The sequence below is a fragment of the Dendroctonus ponderosae genome, unplaced genomic scaffold (assembly GCF_020466585.1).
Source record: "Dendroctonus ponderosae isolate FM_Combo_2020 unplaced genomic scaffold, Dpon_F_20191213v2 Dpon_F_20191213_10, whole genome shotgun sequence".
Classification (NCBI taxonomy): domain Eukaryota; kingdom Metazoa; phylum Arthropoda; class Insecta; order Coleoptera; family Curculionidae; genus Dendroctonus; species Dendroctonus ponderosae.
The window spans coordinates 142,411-164,321 of NW_026017111.1; the positions used below are offsets into that span (position 1 = coordinate 142,411).

At 43.5% G+C, this 21,911-nt stretch overlaps 7 protein-coding genes across 8 annotated transcripts in view; 4 read left to right on the forward strand and 3 right to left on the reverse strand.

Moving 5' to 3' along the window:
- The window catches only part of LOC109537231 (mitogen-activated protein kinase 15), a 3,648-nt gene extending 2,383 nt beyond the window's left edge, over positions 1-1,265 (forward strand). The window contains exons 5-6 of the mRNA XM_019903855.2: positions 61-200; positions 417-1,265. Coding sequence (XP_019759414.1) covers positions 61-200; positions 417-1,162 — 886 coding nt within the window. The 3' untranslated portion in view covers positions 1,163-1,265. The remainder of the gene's footprint in view (positions 1-60; positions 201-416) is intronic.
- The window catches only part of LOC109537240 (glucose dehydrogenase [FAD, quinone]), a 386,158-nt gene that overhangs the window by 119,659 nt on the left and 244,588 nt on the right, over positions 1-21,911 (reverse strand). The window lies entirely within an intron of this gene.
- LOC109537232 (trafficking protein particle complex subunit 6b) lies at positions 2,431-3,173 on the forward strand. Its single transcript, XM_019903857.2, has 2 exons — positions 2,431-2,634; positions 2,688-3,173. The coding sequence occupies exons 1-2, from the start codon at positions 2,554-2,556 to the stop codon at positions 3,075-3,077; spliced, it is 471 nt and encodes a 156-aa protein (XP_019759416.1). The 5' UTR covers positions 2,431-2,553; the 3' UTR covers positions 3,078-3,173.
- On the reverse strand, positions 3,138-7,509 carry LOC109537230 (ATP-dependent DNA/RNA helicase DHX36). The gene is made up of 12 exons (XM_019903853.2): positions 6,249-7,509; positions 5,977-6,193; positions 5,434-5,704; positions 5,225-5,376; positions 4,871-5,168; positions 4,666-4,818; positions 4,395-4,612; positions 4,071-4,347; positions 3,823-4,015; positions 3,582-3,771; positions 3,447-3,529; positions 3,138-3,381 (listed from the first exon to the last, which is right to left on the reverse strand). Exons 1-12 carry the CDS (start codon positions 7,397-7,399, stop codon positions 3,216-3,218), a joined length of 3,369 nt encoding a protein of 1,122 aa, XP_019759412.2. The 5' UTR covers positions 7,400-7,509; the 3' UTR covers positions 3,138-3,215.
- On the forward strand, positions 7,830-9,107 carry LOC109537213 (putative OPA3-like protein CG13603). The gene is made up of 4 exons (XM_019903824.2): positions 7,830-8,189; positions 8,245-8,413; positions 8,467-8,630; positions 8,682-9,107. The coding sequence occupies exons 1-4, from the start codon at positions 8,048-8,050 to the stop codon at positions 8,981-8,983; spliced, it is 777 nt and encodes a 258-aa protein (XP_019759383.1). The 5' UTR covers positions 7,830-8,047; the 3' UTR covers positions 8,984-9,107.
- Positions 9,381-18,342, forward strand: LOC109537211 (bifunctional glutamate/proline--tRNA ligase). The gene is made up of 24 exons (XM_019903820.2): positions 9,381-9,551; positions 9,610-9,945; positions 10,415-10,700; positions 10,751-11,070; positions 11,131-11,302; positions 12,021-12,298; positions 12,355-12,695; positions 12,787-13,089; positions 13,143-13,268; positions 13,331-13,483; positions 13,532-13,630; positions 13,802-14,053; positions 14,477-14,695; positions 14,751-14,928; positions 15,318-15,544; positions 15,610-15,783; positions 15,841-16,134; positions 16,190-16,342; positions 16,531-16,648; positions 16,710-16,976; positions 17,292-17,533; positions 17,592-17,752; positions 17,956-18,099; positions 18,153-18,342. Exons 1-24 carry the CDS (start codon positions 9,515-9,517, stop codon positions 18,307-18,309), a joined length of 5,037 nt encoding a protein of 1,678 aa, XP_019759379.2. The 5' UTR covers positions 9,381-9,514; the 3' UTR covers positions 18,310-18,342.
- Positions 18,337-21,911, reverse strand: LOC109537212. 2 transcript variants are annotated; one of them, XM_019903823.2, is made up of 5 exons: positions 21,850-21,911; positions 20,376-21,418; positions 20,038-20,319; positions 19,097-19,688; positions 18,337-19,030 (listed from the first exon to the last, which is right to left on the reverse strand). In XM_019903823.2, the coding sequence occupies exons 2-5, from the start codon at positions 21,395-21,397 to the stop codon at positions 18,551-18,553; spliced, it is 2,376 nt and encodes a 791-aa protein (XP_019759382.2). In that variant the 5' UTR covers positions 21,398-21,418; positions 21,850-21,911; the 3' UTR covers positions 18,337-18,550. The 2 variants fall into 2 exon arrangements, with proteins under 2 accessions (XP_019759382.2, XP_048518051.1); XM_048662094.1 differs by lacking the exon at positions 21,850-21,911 and adding an exon at positions 21,480-21,717.

Consider the following 21,911-nt stretch of genomic DNA (forward strand, 5'->3'; position numbering starts at 1 on the left):
CCCCATGACCCCCCCCCTGGATCCGACTTTGGTTAAACACTCTCTCAATTGCCCCTTTAGATATACCAAGGGCATTGACATGTGGAGCTTAGGGTGTATCTTAGCGGAAATGTGCATAGGAAAACCGCTTTTCCCGGGCAGTTCCACTGTTAATCAAGTGGAGAGAATTATGGCCACAATACCAACACCAACAATCGAAGGTAAGATTTCTCTGGCCTGGGTAGCAGGTTAAACGCGTTCAGTATTGTATAGACCACATTCTCCTATATACATTTTGTCAGAAAATCTCTATTCTCATAAAGAAAAGGGTATGAAAGTAAAACCCGCGAAGTCTATAGAGCACACTCTCCTCTATCAAACCCCCACATGTTTCCAGCTCTTCTAAACCACCCAACAATAATCTGATTACCTTTCAGACATCAACCAGGTGTGCATATCCGGCGTGGGATCGTCAATGATCAAAAATGCCTCCTCCGCAGCGAAGCTGCCCATCCAGTCGATCATAGGGGGCGCAGCGCCTACCGATGCCATCGCCCTTATAGAAGAACTGCTTGTTTTCAACCCGCACAAAAGACTTAAAGCGGCCGAAGCTTTAAGCCATGACTATGTGGCAAACTTTCACGATCTGAACCAAGAAACCAGCATGCCCTCGCACGTTGCGATCCCTCTAAACGATGACATTCGCCTTTCGGTGGATGATTACCGGAACACCCTGTATGACCTGATGTCGTCCCAGCCCTACAGGCACTGCACCAAGCCCTCAGCTGCCAAACAAAAACTGTTCGTGCCGGAAGTGTATTCGAGAGTGTCAAAGAATACGGAAAAGTATATCCGATCTCATGTGAATCTCAAAAACAACAACCAAGTGATGTCTCAGTCGGAGTCGAAGATTCACCAAAAGAACCCCAGCTGGGTGAAAAGCGCCCAACTAAATAAATCGGACTCAAAAGTCCCGACTAAGTACGGTGGTTTGGAGAAGGTCAACATTCTGAAGGGCGACGGAGATTGTCGGATGCACATGAAATCCAAAACGGAGGCTCCGAAAAGACGCATCACCCCTCCTAAGCCCACACTGTATCAATCGTTCAACAGTTTCAACAGATCGCACGGGATTATCACCCAAAGCGCTTTGATGGAATTAAGAGCGGCAGGGCAACGATAATCGACTGTTTGTTATATTCAACTCCAGTATTTTTATCAATTTACACTATGTATGCTGTTGTTTTAATAAATTTACAACCCCATCACTTACTTCCATCGAGAAATGCCATTTTCTTCAGATATTATTTTGCAAAATAGGGAATTGGGTTGATGATAAAGGCCTACTTTCAAAAATTGTTAACGTTTCACCATATTTATTTAGGCCTCATTTCAGTTTCACCAGTGGCTTGCAAAGCTATTTTCTCCTCATCTCCAGTCAAACTCAACCAATCAGCTCCACATCATTTTTCTTGACCAATTCCCCCTTTTCGGCTAGAATTTCCTCAATATTCCGCTTTCCATTCAAATCGGTGAACCATTTCAAATTGTCGGCGATTAAGTGGTTGTTTTGGCAGCCAGAACATTTCACTATTACCACGCCGTGACTGTACGACACTTTCGAAATATTGTGTTGATTTCTGGATCCGCACACTTTGCAAGTGTATTCCAGCCGAAGTTTTGCTTCTACTTTAGCCAGAGGCACCGGAGTTTGTGTTACTTTGGTATAGTGAGATCTAATGGGGATCAGTTCAGGAATATTAAGGTATACTCCTCGAAACGAATGGCTTGCTGCTAAGCTAACACTTCTGAGTAAAACGTTAGAAATTCGCGCACAATTCATCTTTTGAATTTTTTAAATTAATTCATCGAACACGACTTAAAATCAATCACAGCTGATCACAGTCATAGATCCACAGAACCACAGATCACAGAGGTTACTCCATAGATAAAGACTGATGGGTACTCTACTCTCATAGATGAAGGCAAGTCTGCTCCGTGATCTGTGCACAGAACATAACCACAAAATATCCCCCTGTGAACATAACCAGAGTGAATCGTCTTTATCTATGGAGTGAATCATGATACAATGAATACAGGTAGGATCTTGCGTCGATTTGCGTGACGTCAGTGGAAGTCACTGCGTGTCGTGATTTTTTCCTGTCTGCTAAATGTGATTAAATATAGCATATTTAGCCTTCGTCACATTTAATTATTTTTTAACAAATCTTTGCCTTGCCAATTGTGCAATAAAGTAGAGCGTTGGCTGAAAATGTATCCTTGCAGAAATAGTACATTACGATTCAAGAGATAAAGTACATTAGCATCAACAAGTTTTTTCTATGTTTCTTTGAATATAACTGGCTTACTTCTTGATAAAATCCACATGCAAGATGCACCACGCCTAGCAACAACATATCGTGGCAACCACGGATTTTAATACAGTCTGTCAAATGCAAAACTTTGTTCACAAAATATCCCCCCTAAGGGGATGTTCTGTGTCTTTGTTGATGTTTACTTTGTGTGATAGCTGTCACATATTCTATCCCCCAATTCGACCTGTGGGGCCTACTAATGGAAGACACCCTTCTCGACTTGCTACATTCAGAAATAATTAACTACACCCTTCAAAATGGGGATGAAAAAGATAAAAAGGTACGACCTAATTGATGGGGTTGGATGTTCCGTGGTGACAGCCACCTTTTCAGGAAGAAGACCTGTCCGGTTTGGAATACATTGGGTTTTCAACCGGCTACCGGATAATCGAGCGGTTGACGAAAGAAATGCCCCGTTTTAAGGACGAGTTGGACACCATGAAGTTCATCTGCACTGATTTCTGGTTGGCGGTTTACAAGAAGCAGATCGACAACTTGCGGACAAACCATCAAGGCGTCTACGTGCTGCAGGACAACGCCTTTCGTTTCCTCAGCAGGCTGTCCAGCGGCAAGCAGTACCTAGAAGCAGCCCCAAGGTATGTGGCTTTCACTTGCGGGGTTATCAGGGGCAGTTTGGCCAATTTGAGCATCCAGTGTTTGGTCACTGCGGAAGTGCAGAGTTTGCCTTCCTGCAAGTTTCACATTCAAGTGCAGCGAATGTAAATGGATCCAGCACAATTTTTGTGCAAGGGTTTTGCTTGGTTTGTTACAGTGAAAACCTAGTCCTAGTTAAGTTCAATATATGATTTTTAATATTTACATGGAACAGAACGCCTCACTGAAACGACATAACAATTGAGCTTACTCTATCTGATTCCTGTTGAGAAGTGCGTCCACATTATCCAGCACACAATCCCAATGTTCCAGAAATTCGGGAATATCCATTCCTGCGCACGTTAACTGATGCACCAAATAGCGATACGAAGTCTCGATGGCTTGTTTGCAATCAATCAAAATATTGGCATGCCTGAAACAATCGGGATGTTTTCAAGTAATCACGCAACTGATGTGTTTCTCTTCTCGATCACTCACGCTCTATCGCACAGGAACTGCAACTTGGTATTTTTTATACCAATAATGACTGAACTGTCGCTGAGTGCATCACTGGACTCCAGCTAGAAGATTTAAGTAAAACAAATCGATTGAGAATTCCAAGATTTTGATTACCTGAATGACCTCCAGGTCATTATTGTTAAACAACAGCACTGAAATGGCAGGAATGAGGCTGCATTCGCGAACGGTGGTGGTTCTGCGAACATTCGACCGCGTTTCGTTGATGTAAACGAGGAAATTGGACGGGAACTGGCGCCTTTTGTAGTTGACGCTCTCCGAAGTGATCGTCGCTTTGTGATTATTCCTGAAAAACATTCAGAAGTTTTCGGGAAATGTTGCTAAATCAATCACTCACCTGGTGACTAGGACGTTGACGTTGGTTTTGAGTCGATTTTTCACCAAGTCCCAATCACGATGCTCCAGAACTGTGCCAGTTCCCGAATATAAAACCGCCTTGACCAGCTCGTCGTTGTCGGAAAACCGATCCTCGATTGGCATTGAGTGGCGTAATCCCGATCTCAAATAGCCCAAATGGATGTCTTGCAATTCTGGAATCAGGGCGTTTAATAACGGCGGCAGACTGATTTCTGTTTGACAACTGACTGTTGATTAATTCCAGCTTAAAAGGAACCAGATTGGCCGAGCGGCAAAACCGCTCGGCGTCCCATGGATTGCCTTCTTCAACCAGGTCGAGCCACTTTTCGTAGATCCTCATCAAAGCCAGATGATCGGAGGTGCGACAGTACTGAGACTTGACCTTCTTCACGGCCTCCTTATCGGTTAGACTCAGCGACCCGAAGAGATCAGTGCCCGAAGAAAAGAGCGTAATGATGTCCACTATGGGAGTAACGCACTTGAATATCACACTATTGACCATTGCCTGCAAACGATCAATTAGCGGCAATTATTTGCGTTTGGCGAAAGCACCTTGGCCAGGCAGGGCTCCAGCTGGAAATTAACCAGGGTTCGCCCCAACGGCGTCAGCTTTTCGTTTTTGTCCAAAAGCTCGAGTTGCTTCAGCTCATCCACCGCTCTTTTGACAGCGGCAGTTTCAGGTGGTGTGATTAAGCTGTCCATGAACTGCGCCGCGCCCATGTTGTCGGTGAATACTTTCGAGTCCAGTACCACCTTGGTGAGGGAAGAGTCTGGAATTGTCCACTTGAAAGACGGGAATTTAGAGAAACTTTCCACGACTCACTCAATATCTTCGGGGCAGTATAATCGGGCATTTGATGGTATCGTTTTTCCGAGTACAAATGGAAGGTTTCGCCAGGCGAGCATCGGCCAGCCCGTCCTGCCCGCTGATTGGCGCTGGCCTTGGAGATCCAAGCCATATCAATGACATTGATTCCTAATTTTTTTATGAAAAAATTGCCTGCATCAGTCTGGATTGCATGACTTGCCTTTGTGGTTATCAAAGATCATGTCCTTGTGGCAGCCAGTGTCTATCACATAAACCACATCGTCAATGGTTATGGAGGTTTCGGCAATGTTGGTGGCTAAAATGATCTTTCTGATGCCAGGCGGAGGTTTTGAGAAAATGCTGTACTGTTCGGAGTCTTTGAGTTTTGAGTGAACGAGATGTACCACCGCCTCATGCGGGAGGTTCAACAGGCGACGAATTTTCGACAAATCCTCCCAGCCCGGGAGAAACACTAGGATGGCCCCTTCGGGCTTGTTGTAGTGAATGTGTTCGATCACCTACAATCAGAAGTAGCGTGGGACCATTTCAATAGTCCGAAGACAGCCAAACACACCTGCACAACATCTTCATGGATCACCTGCGGATTGTCCTGCTGGCACATTTTCAGCGTCCTCGAATAGTTCCCGTCCAAGTCCTCCAGATAGTGTCTTTTAACCGGGTATGTAAACCCGGGAATGCTGAACACTGGGGCGCCGTCAAAATATTCTGGAACGAAGCAGACATTTATTGAGAAACAGTCAAGCTTAGTGTTAAATGAGTTACCCGAGAATGCTTTGGCATCAATAGTGGCGCTCATCACAACCAACTTCAGACGGGGGTTCTCGTGCAACGCCGTTCTTAGCAAACTCATGAGCAGATCGGTGTTGATGTCCCGTTCATGCGCCTCATCCAGGATGATGTGGCTGAACCGGGACAGGTTCTGATCGTTCTGCAAATGCCTCAGAAGGATTCCAGTCGTGCAGTAAAGGATGCGACCGGTTCGCGGCTCGAATCTGGACTTGAGCCGCACTTGGTACCCCACAATGTGACCAAGCTGAAACGACCAGAAGGTATCATATTTTAAAACTGAATTAAGCTGGGTTTAAAGACGACTTGTTGGTTCTGGTTACGGCGTCAGAATAGTTGCCCGCATGAGATTGTTGCTTTTTTTTACCTCGAATATTGTTATCTGCTTGATTGCGTCGCACGATCGCATATAATAAGACGACGATTATGAGGTCGTAACCAGACTGAAGAACCCTTTTAAAAACATTTAACACTCGTCCTCATCTTTCAACTGAGAGAATGTCTTCAAAGGAAAATTACTTCTTCATCTCGCTCAGAAGCCACTCTATCGGACAACGAAATAGCGGCAATTCGTCGCGGTTGCGTAACAGCAATGCGGCAAAAGCTTTCACTAGCTGTTTCCTCTTTAATCCAAGCCTCCAACACGTATTGAGGGATTCTGCTTGATTTGCCGCAGCCCGGCTCTCCTTGCACTATTATGCAGTTGTTTTGCTGAATCAGATCGATGAATTCTTCCCTAAAAAGAAAACCCCAAGTAAGCCCTTGAAGAACCGCGTAAATTGTGTTCATACTTTAACTTAGTTACTGGTAAACTGACTTTTTCCTTAGCAAAGTACTGGCCAGCGGACAAAAAATGCGGTTCTCTAGCCATAAATAGCTTGGCTGATTGCTTGTCCTCGGCAAGAAACCCACTGGATTCATCCGCTGGTTGTACTTCGGCTGTTTCCACCATCTGCTTCATATCGGAGTTGAAAATATTAATAATGTTCTGCATGTGGATGATTGAGGACTTGTCCAAGTTGATGGCTGTTTGTTTTTGCTTGCGTATCTCCTTCACATCCTCTTTATTGTAGAATATCGGTGTGCCATCCGCGGACAGTCTCCCCATTGTCATCAGCAGATCGATCACTTTTCTGGCCGCCAAGGCGCTGGCTTTATGCTTTGAGGTTTCGCGAGCCACAACTTTGATGTTTTCCGGCCATTTCATGTGGTAGCAACAAGCCCAAGAAACATTTCCAGCTTTTCCTGCCATCGCCTTGTAGGTTGGGCTCATTTTCATGGCTGGATCATTCATCTCGTCGGCCAATACGCTGAAGAAGTTGTGCACGACGTTTTTCGGATTGGGTAACTTTTGAGCAACTTTTTCAATTTGGGTGGAGTTCGCCACTTCGATTATATTTACTTTCCCATTAGACGGCTTGGAGGCGTGCTCAATTTGGTCTGTTCCATTTGGGTCTCCAGTGTCTGGGTGACTGTCAGACTTCGTAACCAAAAGCCGCGCTTGATTCACAAACCCTGACGGCCTCAAAAAGGACTGAAAGGTAATGGCGCTGCTCAGATTGGCTTGTATCCTTGTGGGCAGTCGGCTTAAGGTTTCTGTAGCAGTTTTCGCCTTTGGACCGGTGTGAAACCTCGAGGAAAGTCTAATGATGGCATCAGCTTTGCAACTGCCCTGTATTTCAGTGGACAGTCGGTTTAGAACGTCTGGAGCATCGTCAGTCTTAACGCTGGCCCTGATGGCGTACAGACGGATGTTAACGCTCTTTCTCGCAGCAGAATTTTGAAAATTCATTGTTCTTTTCGCACTAAATCGACCTTTATGCTTGTACATCTCGCGTTGTCGAATTGGTGTACCTTTACCAGTGTATGGCTGGTAGACCTGCAAGAAGTTCATTCTGCCCATAAACACCAAGCGATTCTGGGCGAGTTTTATCGTAAACATTTTTCTTGTGTTTATATATCAGGAGGTAAAAAAATGGGAATAACTATCGTTAAATGGCGTGCTGTGGAGTGAGGTTAGAACCTGTGAACGCCATTTCTCAACTAGCAGCTCCTTAGACAAGGAAAGAGAGTCTTTCCTTGTCTAAGAGCAGCTCCGACCGAAACGCCAGCTATATCTCACCCATAGAACAAGGCTTTCGCACCGCATGACATGTGGCGTTTCGATTCAAAAACTTGAAAATTCGATTCAGTCGTAACCATAGAGTAAGTAAAATAATTTTTTTTACTTTCTCTATGGTCGTAACCACAAAATATCCCCCCTGGGTATGTTCTGTGGTCGTAACAACGTGAGTGAGGAAATTCGAGTAGTTTTCACCCAGAATCACCCCCATGACCCCCCCTGGATCCGCCCTTGTATAGAACCACATATTATAGAGACTTGTTTTTCTACAAGCTTAATGCGTTTTTTTGCAAAATTAAAAACGGTCTCACACCACAGGACACCCCCAGGGGGATGTTCTGTGGTCTCCCACTTGTCTCTGCATAACCATAATGTTTACGTCACTGTCACTCAATTTGGGGTTATGGATAGTTCTACCAAAAACTATTTTGAATATAAAATTTAATTGGTGCAAAAAACGGAATAGTTATGGTAGTCGGAGTGTTTCCTGTAGCAAAACTGGGGGCTCTTTTACTGAAGCAAGTCAGCAAGCCGATTGCCACGGTTGTTAAGAACCAAGCCAAATCGTCGCCTGTGTTTCGCAAATATGTTTGCATGCCCCCTGCACAATGTAAGGCCACTAATTCGACTCCCAGTGAATCTAGATGCACTTGTTAATGTTTCAGTTTATAACTGGTGCGAGATCAAGGCAAAAATGTGGATTTTGAACTTGGGAAAGCCTGTTAATATACCTGTGTTGAATGAAGCGCAGGCCATCGAACTGGGGGCCAATCTACTTGGTGAAGCGATTATATTCATAATAGCAGCTGGAGTGCTTATCAATGAGTACTATCGGTTGGTGTGGAGTGGTGTCCTTTGCTGTGGATGAGTGAATGTTTGGCTTTTAGATCTTCTGTAAAGGAAGCGGCAAAGGAGGCTGCAAGAATACAGGAGTTGACTGATATGAAGAATGACATTCGGGAGCTGTATATTGAGGCTGAAGAAGAGCGAGCCCAGATTAGGGAATTGTTGAGGAAAGTTGGCGATCAACATTCACAAATAGAGGAATTATGTAAGTAGCTAGCAGGAGTGTTGCTATGTAATTTCACTAACGTGATTTTAGCTACCAAACTTGGTCTGCGACGTAAAAAGAGCCCTGCGGATGAACAGCAAGAGGTTGATTCGAAAATTCCTCCCTATTCGCCGGTCAACGACGACCCCAACCTGAGCAAGATGACCAAAGCGCCAGAAGTTTATCAAATGAACAACTCGAAACAGCAAGGCACATCTTCCGTTCTTCTGCTGCGAACACTCGACGATATTGTTCGAGAGTTCTGGAACTATCCAACTAAATCGAACGAGCCTAGTTACTTATTGCAAGCCCTTTTTTACCTGAGTCAAATATTCAAATTTCGGTCCTACTAAACGCTCAGTTTTATAGGCAATTGTGATGTACATACTTAGTAATTAAGTAGGCGAAAAAACTGCTTTTGAGGGCGTTATGAACAAGTAATATGTTACGCAACATTTAATATAAGAATTAATCGATCAGTTTTGTTATCTATCCTCCGATTAATTTGATCATTGGTGCTGTGTAGATATTGTTCATTGTTTCAGATGAGTCTTACTAGAAAATTGCAACTGATATACGGTAAGAAAATTTATATTGATTGGTTTGCTATTTAATTATATTTGTTTTTTTTTTATTAGAGAATGTACATAATAATAGCTGGGCGTGGTTTGGATTCATGGCGTGACTTACTTCAGGTGGATTTTCAACACAGATCACTAACCACCCAAACTAACTTCTGTAATATGTGCTTTTCGTCTGTTGGTTGGCAGTTTTCCACATAACCTAGATTGTTATAAATAGTTTTCTTATTTAGTTCGACGTGAGCTCTTGTGCGTGTGCCGGCGTTCTGTTAAGCAATTTTTACTAGAAAGCCACTGTTCCCAATGAGGATTGGGTTAAACACCAACAGCCCCTTTTTAGGTATGTAATTAACTTAGGAGTCTTCACAGTATGTTGCCTGATTCCGGTCTTCTTCCAGGGGGCCTACTCGTATCAAACTACGTTAAATCCACGGCCAACACCCCAGTGGAAATCACTTGGGGTGCTGACACTTTTGTCGAAAACTTCGTGTGCAGAACAAGCAACGATGTGGCCAGGGCTGTGGCGAAATTGGCGCAGCCCCAGCTGTATGGAAGCAGTGCTTTGGAGACTACCGAAGTTGACCACTGGCTGACCTTTGCAATCGGGCCTTTGGATTCCAAGTACGAAGTTTTCAATGCCATCCAGGTGCTGGATAAGTGCTTGAGCCATGTCACTTATCTGGCCAATAAACGCCTCAGCATTGCTGACTTTATTGTTTTTGCCACTTTATATGGTGAGTGAATCAGTTTTATATCAGTTTGCAGTTTTAATGGGAAATGCAATAATGCACTGGCTGAAAGAAATGTTACTCGTTAGCACATTTAGGTATCGTTCGTTAATTTGTTTATACACTGCGGCCAAGATAAGAAGAGCCAGTATGGGGATATCGGAAACCGTAAATGATACGAAGTTGTTTACATGGGAAAAAAGTTGGACAATTCAAAGACTAATAAAATGGCACTTTCAGATCTTTGATATGAATTTTATTTTCTGACTTCGCGTGCAGTCTGTTTGCAACTCGAAGCCGAAATTAAATCAAATTGTTTTAAAGCCTCTGTTGTGTGTTGTCTTTTAATTGCCCAACTTTTTTCCATGTAACCAAGTTTGTATAAATTACGGTTTTCTCAGTCCCTCTTATCTGCACAATTATAGACTGGCGTTTAGGCATGTATAATACATAGAAATGTTCTTATGTTGCCTAGCCAATGCTCAATTCCAAGACTTGGCATCGAAGAAAGCCATTCCCATTCATGTGCAGCGATGGTACAACTTTATCCAGTCGCAAAGCTCGGTCGCATTCACTTTAAACGGCCTTAGCGATGAGCAAAAAGCCGCCCTCAGTCGCAATTTGAAGAGCAGCAAAGCTTCGGCTGAACAATCCCCCTCAGAATTAACCTCGACTGGGCGAACACGCGAGGGCAAATTCATCGAACTGCCTGGAGCTAAAATGGGTGAAGTTGTCGTGCGATTTCCCCCAGAAGCTTCCGGGTAAATATTTACAGACATTTCTGACTCTGCAGCTGAATTCTCTTGTTTAGGTATTTACACATAGGCCATGCAAAAGCCGCTTTACTTAACCAGTACTATCAGGAGACGTTCAAAGGCAAACTAATCATGCGCTTTGATGACACCAATCCTGCCAAGGAGAATCCGCATTTTGAAAAAGTGATATTAGAAGACGTTGCCATGCTCCAGATCAAACCGGATCTTTTCACCCATACTTCCCAGTACTTTGACCTGATGTTGCAATACTGCGAGAAAATGATCAAGGAGGGCAAAGCCTATGTTGATGATACTGAGCCGGAACTGATGAAGCAGGAGCGCGAGCAGAAGGTTGAGTCGGCCAATCGGAACAAATGTAAATACTGACTGGTATTCTTTTGAGTGGTGATTTAAGTGTGCAATGTTGTGTTTGCAGCTGTTGAGCAGAACCTGAAAATCTGGGAAGAAATGAAGAAAGGATCCGAAGTGGGCCAGAAATATTGCGTGAGGGCGAAAATCGACATGCAATCGGCCAATGGATGCATGAGGGACCCAACAATTTATCGCTGCAAGAATGAGGAACATCCCAGGACGGGAACCACCTACAAGTAAGGAAATATGTGCTGTTTTACCTCGGATAGCTTCTTGTTTAATATGGATATAAGAAAACTGTTAGGGCGGGTCATAAATAACTTCTTTTGCAGCTAAGTGGAATCTGTCGAGAAGTTTTTGTTTTCCCTATAAAATCGAAAAACAAAATGAATTTGCACTATCAAATATATTCAAAAAACGCTTTGCTAAAGAAATACAGGATGTTTAAGTTTATCTTAAATAATTCAAAGTTATTAATTGCTGCCAATCGGCTGTGGATATTTAAACGAAATTTTGCAGGCAATAACTGCCAACGTGCATATTGAATTTTTTTATTTTGTCAGTAACCTCCTATCTATAACGTTAATGAATGACTTTAAAGAAACAAAATATGATCCACTGCTATTTCATAGAATAAAAATCCCTTCTGGATTCCCCATTCAGTTTGAAAGAAAAAAGTCTTCATTTATTTTCTCTGTACAACAAAGCGTAGAAAACATAACAAAGAACAAAGCTGAAACTCGTTTAATGAAACTGTTAGAAAATCACATAACAAATTGAATCGGTGGTGTCACAACAGCAAAAATTAAGATAATTGTTCGAAACGTTGTTTCAATAGACTTGCTGAATTCGTGAAACTTAATGAACTCTGGGTAAAACATGAGTACAATACAATTGGTCTTTTTGCATCTGAAATTTCATATTTTTTACGAGATTAATGTTAACTTCATTTAGAGTTTACCCCACGTATGACTTTGCCTGCCCCATTGTGGATGCAATCGAAGGCGTAACGCACACTCTTAGAACTATGGAGTATCATGATCGAGATGCGCAGTTCTACTGGTTTATTGAAGCCCTGGGGCTGCGCAAGCCTTACATTTGGGAATATAGTCGCTTGTCCATGACCAACACCGTTCTGAGTAAGCGAAAGCTCACCTGGTTTGTCGAACAGGGCCTGGTCGATGGCTGGGACGATCCTCGCATGCCTACAGTACGGGGAGTGCTCAGAAGAGGTCAGTTGCGTAATATTACGAACAGCAAACTAAATTTTAGCTCGATTTGTCTGTAGGCATGACCGTGGAAGGTCTGAAGGAGTTTATCATCGCTCAGGGATCGAGCAGATCGGTGGTGTTCATGGAATGGGACAAAATTTGGGCGTTTAACAAGAAAATCATCGATCCAGTTGCTCCACGTTACACGGCGGTGGATGCAGCTGATCCGGTTCCCGTTTTGGTGAACGGGGCCAAAGAGGAACTGGTAACGGTGCCCAAACATCCGAAAAACGCTCAAATAGGCAACAAGGAAGTTTGGATTGGACCGAAGGTTCTTATCGATCGAGAGGATGCTGAAAGTTTGAGGCAAGGAGAAAATGCCACCTTCATTAACTGGGGCAATTTGCTGATCAAGAAGGTATTATTTCGTCTCAATTTGTTGAGCTGCTAATGGTATTCGGGTCGGAAATGTGAACATTACTAAATATTTATCACTGTATGTTGGACAGATTAATAGAGACGGCGACAACAAAGTGAGTTCAATTGAAGCTGACCTGAATCTGGACAATAAAGACTACAAAAAGACTGCGAAATTAACTTGGCTGGCTGACACTGCAAAGGCCAAACTTTCGCAAACCTTTTGTGTATACTTCGATCATATCATCAGCAAGCCGTTGCTCGGCAAGGACGAGGACTTCAAGCAATTTGTTGACCACGAAACGAGGAAAGAAGTGGAGGTTCTGGGCGATCCTGAGCTGCGCAAGCTGAACAAGGGCGACATCATCCAGTTGCAGCGCAAGGGCTTCTTTAAGGTACCAGTAAGTCGATGGTTGGTCAATCAGTGTGGAAATGCTGAGGCTTTCAGGTCGACAGAGCTTATGAGTCGGCCACCCTATTCAGCTGCCGTGAGCAGCCAGTTGTACTGTTTTACGTGCCTGATGGCAGCTCCAAAGAATCATCGATTGCAGGGGCAACGCCCAAATCCAAAACGGTACTGATGACTATTTTTTCCCATTATTGAAATTATTCGAATATTGTACTTTTGGGCTTTAGAAGTCACCTAGTGCAGCTCCTTTGGCAGAGCTGAATGAGAAGATAACCAAGCAGGGCGATATTGTGCGCGCCCTTAAGGCTCAAAAGGCCAACAAGGCTGAAATTGATACGACTGTCAAGGCACTTCTTGCGCTCAAGGCTGACTTTAAGAAGGTACAGCTTCAGCTTAGCACGCTTCAAAGCTAATTGGAGATTTTCCAGATAACTGGCGCCGATTGGAATCCAGTCAGTGTGGCAGCTGCCAGCTCACAACCTTCTGAGGAACAATTAGGCGCTAAAGTACAAGCTCAAGCTGACAAGGTAGTGATAATATAAAAAAACAATCTTAACTCATGAAAAATACCATTTTTTTACCAAACTTTCCTTGTCTTGCAACGTGTGGGTTTTAAATGTGAAATTTGCAAGTTAAATCGGGTTGTTGCGACCCGATTTATCCAAAACCTTCGCGTTTATCGTTTTTGATTGTTTCAGGTGAGGAAAGTGAAAAGTGAGAAGGCAGATAAAGCTGTTGTAGACGCCGAAGTGAAACTGCTCTTGGCTCTTAAAGCCGAGTTTAAACAAGCGACGGGCAAAGATTGGGTTGCTGGGACTTTAGCAGCCACTCCTGTTGCTGCCGGCTCTGAATCGAGTGCCATCCTGCAGAAAATAGCTGAGCAGGGTGATAAAGTGCGCGAGCTTAAAGACAATAAAGCCGAGAAATCTGCGACGGATGCTGCTGTAAAGGTAATGGTTACCCAACGATTTATTTATTACGAAGTCTGTTTAAATAATAAAAAGTATATTTTAAAGCTCGATGACGAGTTTTTAAAGTTGTCCTCAGATGAAAATTAGAAATTTTCGGTGAAGGGACAATCCAGAAACACTGAATATTTTCGGTCGGAAATAAATCTTACAATTTTTGAAAAATTGCCCCTCTGGATGCTTTAAAAGATTGCAGATTGAATTTTGGAAAATTACTAGACAGCGCTGATGCGTGTTGAAATATGTACTTTAAAAAGGTTATTTATTTTTGGTATGCTGGCAACTTTTTACAATTTTTATAAAAACATTAATGTATGCTATAGGAACAGCTGTATATGTTTTTTTGGAAAATTCGCAGCAACCACAGCAGGGGTTAAGAATTAATATTTTTGCTTTTTACTTTAGGCTTTGTTGGATCTTAAGGGCGAGTATAAAGCAGCAACTGGAGAAAGCTGGAAGCCAGGGCTTGTGGGCTCTGCCCCTGTAAAAACCGAACCACAAACTCCATCTGGAGGCAAATTGAATGGCAGTTCTTTACTGGAACAAATCGCCAGTCAAGGCGATAAAGTGCGAGAACTTAAAGTGAAAAAGGCCGAAAAAGCCGAAGTCGACGCAGCAGTAAAGGTTACTACCCACATACAAGAGGCGTTTAGTATGTAAAATGTTTTTAATTCTTCAGGTGTTGTTGGCTCTCAAGGCCGATTACAAGGACGCTACGGGAGAAACTTGGAAGCCGGGAAAGCCTGTGCCCTCTGTAAACAGTGAACCAACAACTCCAACTGACAAGAAGTTGAACGGAAATTCTTTACTGGAACAAATCGCCAGTCAGGGTGACAAAGTGCGCCAGTTAAAGTCTGGTGAGTTTAACGTAACATCACCTTTCGTTCCAAAATTTCGTTCATTTTTGCGTCACAATGGTAAAGCCAAGTTCAAAAGATATCAGGTGTGGGACACTAATGGTAACGTCCTTCGAGCTATTGAGGTCTTGAGGGCTGTAAGAGCAAATACGACACAGTTACATAATTTAAGGAAGAAAGAAAGTGAAGTTAGCTTAACTGTGAAATAAATAACATCCCTAACGATGGTTAAAACACAACCGAAACGCTGGTTTAAACGAATAACGTTTTTGTGCAAATCATGAAATCACTGAAAACTCCACTATTTTCTTCCAAGTTTTTCAAAATAATAACGTAACCTTTCTGCATTTTGGACTTTTCATTGCTAATGAATTTGTGTACCGTTGCAGCCAAAGCAGACAAAGCTGCAGTGGATGCAGAGGTTAAGCAGCTCTTAAAGTTGAAAGAGGAGTTCAAAGCGGTAACAAATACAGAGTGGAAGCCCGGTATGAAACCTTCAGTTTCTGCTGATTCTCCGGCCGGTGCAAGTGGAGATGCTTCCAAAGATGTTCTGGTAGTGAAGGTCAATGAGCAAGGGAACGTCGTCAGAGACCTAAAGGCCAAAAAGGCCGGCAAGGTGAGTTCTGCAGCTTGAGTGAAATCTGCAAAGGGCCCATTGTCACTGTTTGTGGTGTTTCTTAGGAGGAAATCGACGCTGCAGTCAAAACTCTACTGGAGCTGAAAGCCCAGTACAAGTCGGTAACTGGAGAAGATTTTCCGGCGCCTGGTAAAGCTCCAACTAAGCCGAAGGAGAATAAGCCCAAGGAGAAAGTTGCCAAGCAAAAGCCAGCACAAAAAGAAAAATCGCCAGTTGATGTAAGTGATTGATTGTCCCACCGTAGTTCGGTTCTTTTGAATAGTTTGATTTTGCAGGCAACTCAAGGCGGTCCTAAGAAGCAAACTAGATTGGGTTTGGAGGTGCGTAAGGAAGATTCGCTTTCCGATTGGTACTCCCAAGTCATTACTAAGGGGGAAATGATCGAGTATTACGACGTATCGGGTTGCTATATATTCCGGCCGTGGTCTTATGCCATCTGGGAGGCGATCAAAGACTGGTTCGACGCGGAAATAAAAAAGCTGGACGTCCAAAACTGCTACTTTCCGATCTTTGTTTCGAAAAGCGTTCTGGAGAAGGAAAAAACCCATATTGCGGACTTTGCTCCAGAGGTAGCTCTATTTGCAGTTTCACTGGAACGAGAGAAGATTCTTGTTGCTTTTGCAGGTAGCCTGGGTGACTAAATCCGGCGACTCCGACTTGGCAGAGCCGATTGCAGTGCGCCCAACCTCCGAAACGGTCATGTATCCTGCCTATGCCAAGTGGATACAGTCTTATCGCGATCTTCCCATTAAGCTCAACCAGTGGAACAACGTTGTGGTACGTAATTCGTCACATACATTATTTTATGAATAATTAGAGTCGTTAGATTTGAGCATTAATCCGCTGATTATGCTCCCACAGTCTCGCTAGCTTTTAATTAATTTTATTAATGGTCCAATGTGGCAGACACTATGGAAAAAAAACCTGTGTTTGTAAATCTGCCGTCATTTATCTCATTTTTTTAGAGGTGGGAATTCAAACATCCGCAACCATTCCTACGCACCAGGGAGTTCTTGTGGCAGGAGGGCCATTCGGCATACGCTCTCAAAGAAGAGGCTGATGTGGAGGTGAAAACCATTTTGGGTAAGCCATTGTGGTTTTTGGTTGTTAGCAAGTTTTGCGGTTAAACAGCAGCGATTTGCAGATTTATACGGACAAATCTACGAGGATCTGCTGGCTATACCAGTCATCAAAGGCAGGAAGACCGAGAAGGAGAAGTTTGCAGGCGGCGACTATACGCTTACAGTTGAGGCGTTCGTATCCGCCAGTGGACGGGGCATTCAAGGCGCCACTTCTCATCATTTAGGCCAAAACTTCTCCAAGATGTTCGACATTGTGTATGAAGATCCGGAAACGCAGGAGAAACAGTTTGTGTTTCAGAACTCCTGGGGAATCACCACTAGGACTATTGGTAAAAATTGAATTTTTGGTGGCGACATTGAATCAGTAGTAGGATTTGCGAACCATAGGCGCAGTTCAAATTCATTAAAATTTAGTGCGCTTAAAGATAACGTACCTTAAAGTCCTATTGATGGGAATCGATTCATATGTATGTAAACAGGGTATCCCGGTAAATGTGGTCATACTTTCGTATACAATTCTGAGCGCCGCGATTTAAATTATTTTTATCAAGTAGATCGTATTTTTTTTACCTAAATCTTGTAGGTAATGATCATAAAAAAATGTATCTCCAAATCCTGGACAAAAGCCCTTTGTCTTGTTCCAGGTGTGATGATAATGGTTCATGCAGATAACAAAGGGCTGGTTTTACCGCCAAAAGTTGCAAGCGTGCAAGTTGTGATTGTGCCCTGCGGAATAACGGCCAGTTTGTCCGAGGATGGCAAGAAAAAGTTGCAGGAATACTGCGACAGTGTGGAAAGTGACTTGAAAGAGGCCGGAGTCAAAGTTAGGGGCGACTACAGGCAAAACTATTCGCCAGGATGGAAGTTTAACCATTGGGAATTGAAGGTGGGCAATTTATCAAAGCGGAACAATGCCTTTCAGATGTTAATGAGTTAATTTACAGGGAGTTCCAATCAGGATGGAAATCGGTCCAGTGGATGTGGAAAAGAACCAATTTGTAGCAGTGCGAAGAGACACTGGAGAGAAAATAATCGAAAAGCGATCAGCTGCTACTGGTTACGTGAAGCAACTGCTGAAGGACATCCAGAGCAACTTGTTCAATAAGTAAGTCGAATTTATTGGAACGTTCACAACGTAAGATTTTAAAGGCGTTTAAATGTTTTCGCTGCAAGTAGTTTCCTTTGAAAAACTACTTTTACTAAAAGACTGTATACTAGGGTTATTATGACATGTAAAATTAACGATGTATTTGACCCTTTCTGATGAAACCCCTAAGCTCACGAAAATCTGCATAATTTATCTTCTAGAGCACTAGCTGATCTGTCAGCTAACCAAGTGACCCTGACTGACTGGGCACAGTTTGCTGGAACTTTGGACCAGAAAAAAATTATTTTAGCCCCATTTTGCGGCGAGAGCGATTGCGAAGATAAGATCAAAACAGATAGTACCAGGTAAATATTGCCCACTACTATGTGCTAATGGAGGTTCAAGTGGCCTTTTTTAGGGATGAAGATGCGGAGCCCGGCGCTCCCTCTATGGGCGCCAAGTCGTTATGTATTCCTCTGGATCAGCCGGCCCCGATCTCGTCCTCAGATCGATGCATTCATCCAGATTGCAAAAACTCGCCCAAGTTTTATACTTTGTTCGGACGCAGTTATTAGGGAAGTTTGATTAATAAAATCTACTGATGAAAGCGTGGTTCTTTTATTCAACAAACTATGTATATTGCAATGTTCGTAGCTCCTATTCCCAGTGCCCGGGATAGTCAATATAGAAAACGGCGCTAACACGAATAACATTATTCACAATGGGAAATCAAGTATAATTTTCGGCAAACAAAATAAATTAATTAACAAACACGCGACATTACCTATAACGCTAAGATGAGATCTTACGATTGGTCTATCTGTCGTCTCCAAAGTCGATCACTTTACGAATGCGCTGGATTTTATTCGCAGTTATTGAGGGTTTGGTCGTTTGCTCTAGCCGGTTCTTTTCCCAACTTTCTATGGTATTTGCCCGGTCCTGCAGTATGTGGTCCTTCACACCGGATGCTACCTTAGGTTTTGGCTCTCTAAAATCCTCCGGCGGAATGTACCCCTGCGGTTTCTGCGCCCGGGCCCTTTTTTTCAGATGTTCGTTGACGATCTCATCCACCGATTTTCCTTTAATAACCGAAATGACGTGGAAGCGGGCAATGCGCTGCATGCGCTCCGTTGTGCCCACGTCGGACTTCGCTCCAACCAGCCCGCAAGTGGCCATTTGGCTGTTATAAAAGCGACGCGTAACGCGAATCAACACTGAAGCAAATATCTTCCACTGCGGGTGGGTGTTGGTGATATTCTGGCTTTGTAGAGCCCCGTTTACGGCCCAAAGCAGCTTCTAAATAGGCAAGAAAACGTTAGTTTTATTGGTTGGTTTGGATGGAGACTCACAAAAATCACTAACCTTTTTGTGACCTTCGCTCAACTCGTTTCCATTTTGGGTCCGATTAAGCGGCATGCTGATCTCGCTTTGGCAGCGCACGATTGGCTTTTGGTCCATGGAAGTGGAAGATTTGTCGACCGTGGAAAAGCTTCTGGCCAATTTGGAAATCGGTCCATCATCACACTCGCTTCGCTTCCGTTTCCTTTCGTAGCTGAACTTCAACGGCGATTTCGCCCCTTTCAGGGGCGAGGCAAACAGGGCGCGTCTTAGTTGGGGTTTTTCATGGGAGCCGCCCGAGACAACCAACAGACTAGAATTTTTATCACGATTGGGACTTTGGAACAGCGACCGCTTGGCTCTGTCCGAGCTGCCTTGGCTGGATTCGCTTCTCGTTGTTTTGTCAGGGCTGCGGAATAGGGTTCTTTGTACACCAGGGAGTTTCCCGGTGCTGGTTGCCGACTTTTCAATTTCTCCAGTCAGTTTTCTGAATCGAAGTGCCAACTTCTTCTTGGCCGAACTCGATGGCGTTCTAGTTTTCAATTTGGGGCTCTTGCTGGGTGTTTTTCTGGGGGTTTTCCGTGGACTTTTCCGTCGACTCAGCAGGTCCATTTTTCTGAAAAACAAAATCGAATAGTTAAATTGCAAATGACAAAAATCTATCTTGTGCATATAGTGGTTCGCCACAAGGAACCTTGTAGATATTAAGGCCTAGTTTATTTTAGGTGAATATTAATTGGTAAAGGGAGTCTCAGACCAAACATCAGAGCCCTAGCAGAAGGTCGTAATGTAATAATTTCTGCATGAACAGTCAGGAGAAGACTTAATGACACACAATTGACAGGTTATTGCGCCACTGCTCACCAGAGAACACACCAGAGTTGCTATGCTGCGTTTGGCCAAGGCACACATAAATTAGAACCTCGAAACGAATAGTTCTGCTAATAAACGTGAATGTCACCTACTTGGCGTCCACCAGGATCTGTCTAGCTCTAAATCCAACTAATGAGCCTCCGGCTTGCAGGTTAGCACTTGAGAAGGTGATGCGTCGTCTTGCCAAGTGGCTGAGCCTTCGGCCGGGCGATTTGGCGCCCCATTTGGAGCGCGTCAGTCTCCTCTTTGAAGGGCTGCTCGTCGTCTGTGTTTCAAACACTGTGCAGGTGGATTGAGTCTCAGCGCTCACGTGGCGCTTTTGATACTTATCGCAAAGGTCCACAATGTCTTCTGAGGTCTTGCCGCAGTTGTAACTGAAAATCAACAAAGATATTAGCGCTTATTAAGAGGCCGGTTGTGGTAAACTTACTGCAAACCATGGCATCTGACGTGTAAAATTTTGGGCCATTCATTGCTTCTGGCTGTTTCCAAATCAGTGCTCAGAAGCAGGGATTTATTGGCCTCAGTGCTGGCATCCAGCGACGTGCTAGGTTGGTCCTGTTTAGCTTCGGCATTCCAGAAGTGATAGCTCTGATTCTGTTTCAATTTCGTCAGCATATCGGTCACAGATAAGTGAATTACTGTAACACTTGGCGGTGGTAACACTCCACTCATTCCTTTCGTTATTCTCTTTAACAGCTTCTGGTCGAGTTTGCTAGCAAGGGTTTCAGTTGGAGGCTCTTCAATCAACCGCTTTTGCACTTGAGGCTCTAAGTATTTAGGTAGTTCCTCAGTGTTATCTTCGAAAAGATCAGGACTGATGCCCGGATCTAAAGGTTGAGGTTTTTTATCTGGAGTCATGCTCGAGTACTTTCGTTTTACTGAGTAGCACTTTCTGTCTGCTTTGGAGAAAATCAACGTGAGTCTCTTGCTCGACTGGGATGATTCGCCGGACGTACTCACTGGATAGCTTTCAGCTGGAGGTGGCAGAAACACAGACCTATCACTGTCCTCACCCTCTCCGGAGTCATTGAATGAATCTCTCCTCACTACAATTGCAGGTTCAATGGGAATTTCCTCCGATTCGTTTGAGGTAGTCTGACCCTCCAACTCGCTGTACACAGTTGAATTACTTTGGCTTTCAACTGAGCAGTTCACTCTCTGTGGGGATGGAAACAGGTTGGTTTTGTCCTCAATGTTTTCGATGCTGAGAGCACAAGGCAAATTCCGACCTAAGCTGTTGCAAAATTCGGGCATCTCCAAAAGTGCATCTTCACTTAGTAGGAAATTTTGCACAGTCGGAGCGGGCACGTTTGATTCCATTGGTTGTAAGTTACACTTGCTGGGTGAGGTGCTGTAGCTTTCCACTCCATCCACGTAACCGCTATCGTAGTCCATTAATAGCAGCAACTTTGTGTTGTCTCTGGAAAGCTTCAGAAAGTCCAATTCCATGCTACAATCGCTCAGGAATGGCTGAAATTCATTCGAAACGAGTTGAACAGGTCAAACATACACTTTTGGCGGCATTCGCTACCGATTTTACTTGTCACACTGAATGGATGCGTCTTTATACTGATTGTCCATTAGTTAATTAGTTTCTAGTTATTTATTTGAAGATGATTAAAATGCAATTGAAGCCATGATAACCATTAGAAAGCGTTTAAGACCATAAACTAAGGTACTAAGGTCAATCACTGAGCATCTGTTCATTAGACCCATAAAACATTAGACAAACATGACAGGCGGCGGCTGGTGCAGTTCCGCTGTTGCCAGTTTAAAAAAATATTGGCAGATAAATAAACAAAATATATAAATAAATACTTTGTTTATTCATAAACATAATAAGGATTTAGGTGATGGTGTCGTTTGACGTTCTCGGAATTTCTAGTTTTTTCTATTCTTACCTTAAAGATCACTTCAAATTAAGCACTCTCAGTGAAAATTTTTCCTGGAGGGTCCATAAATT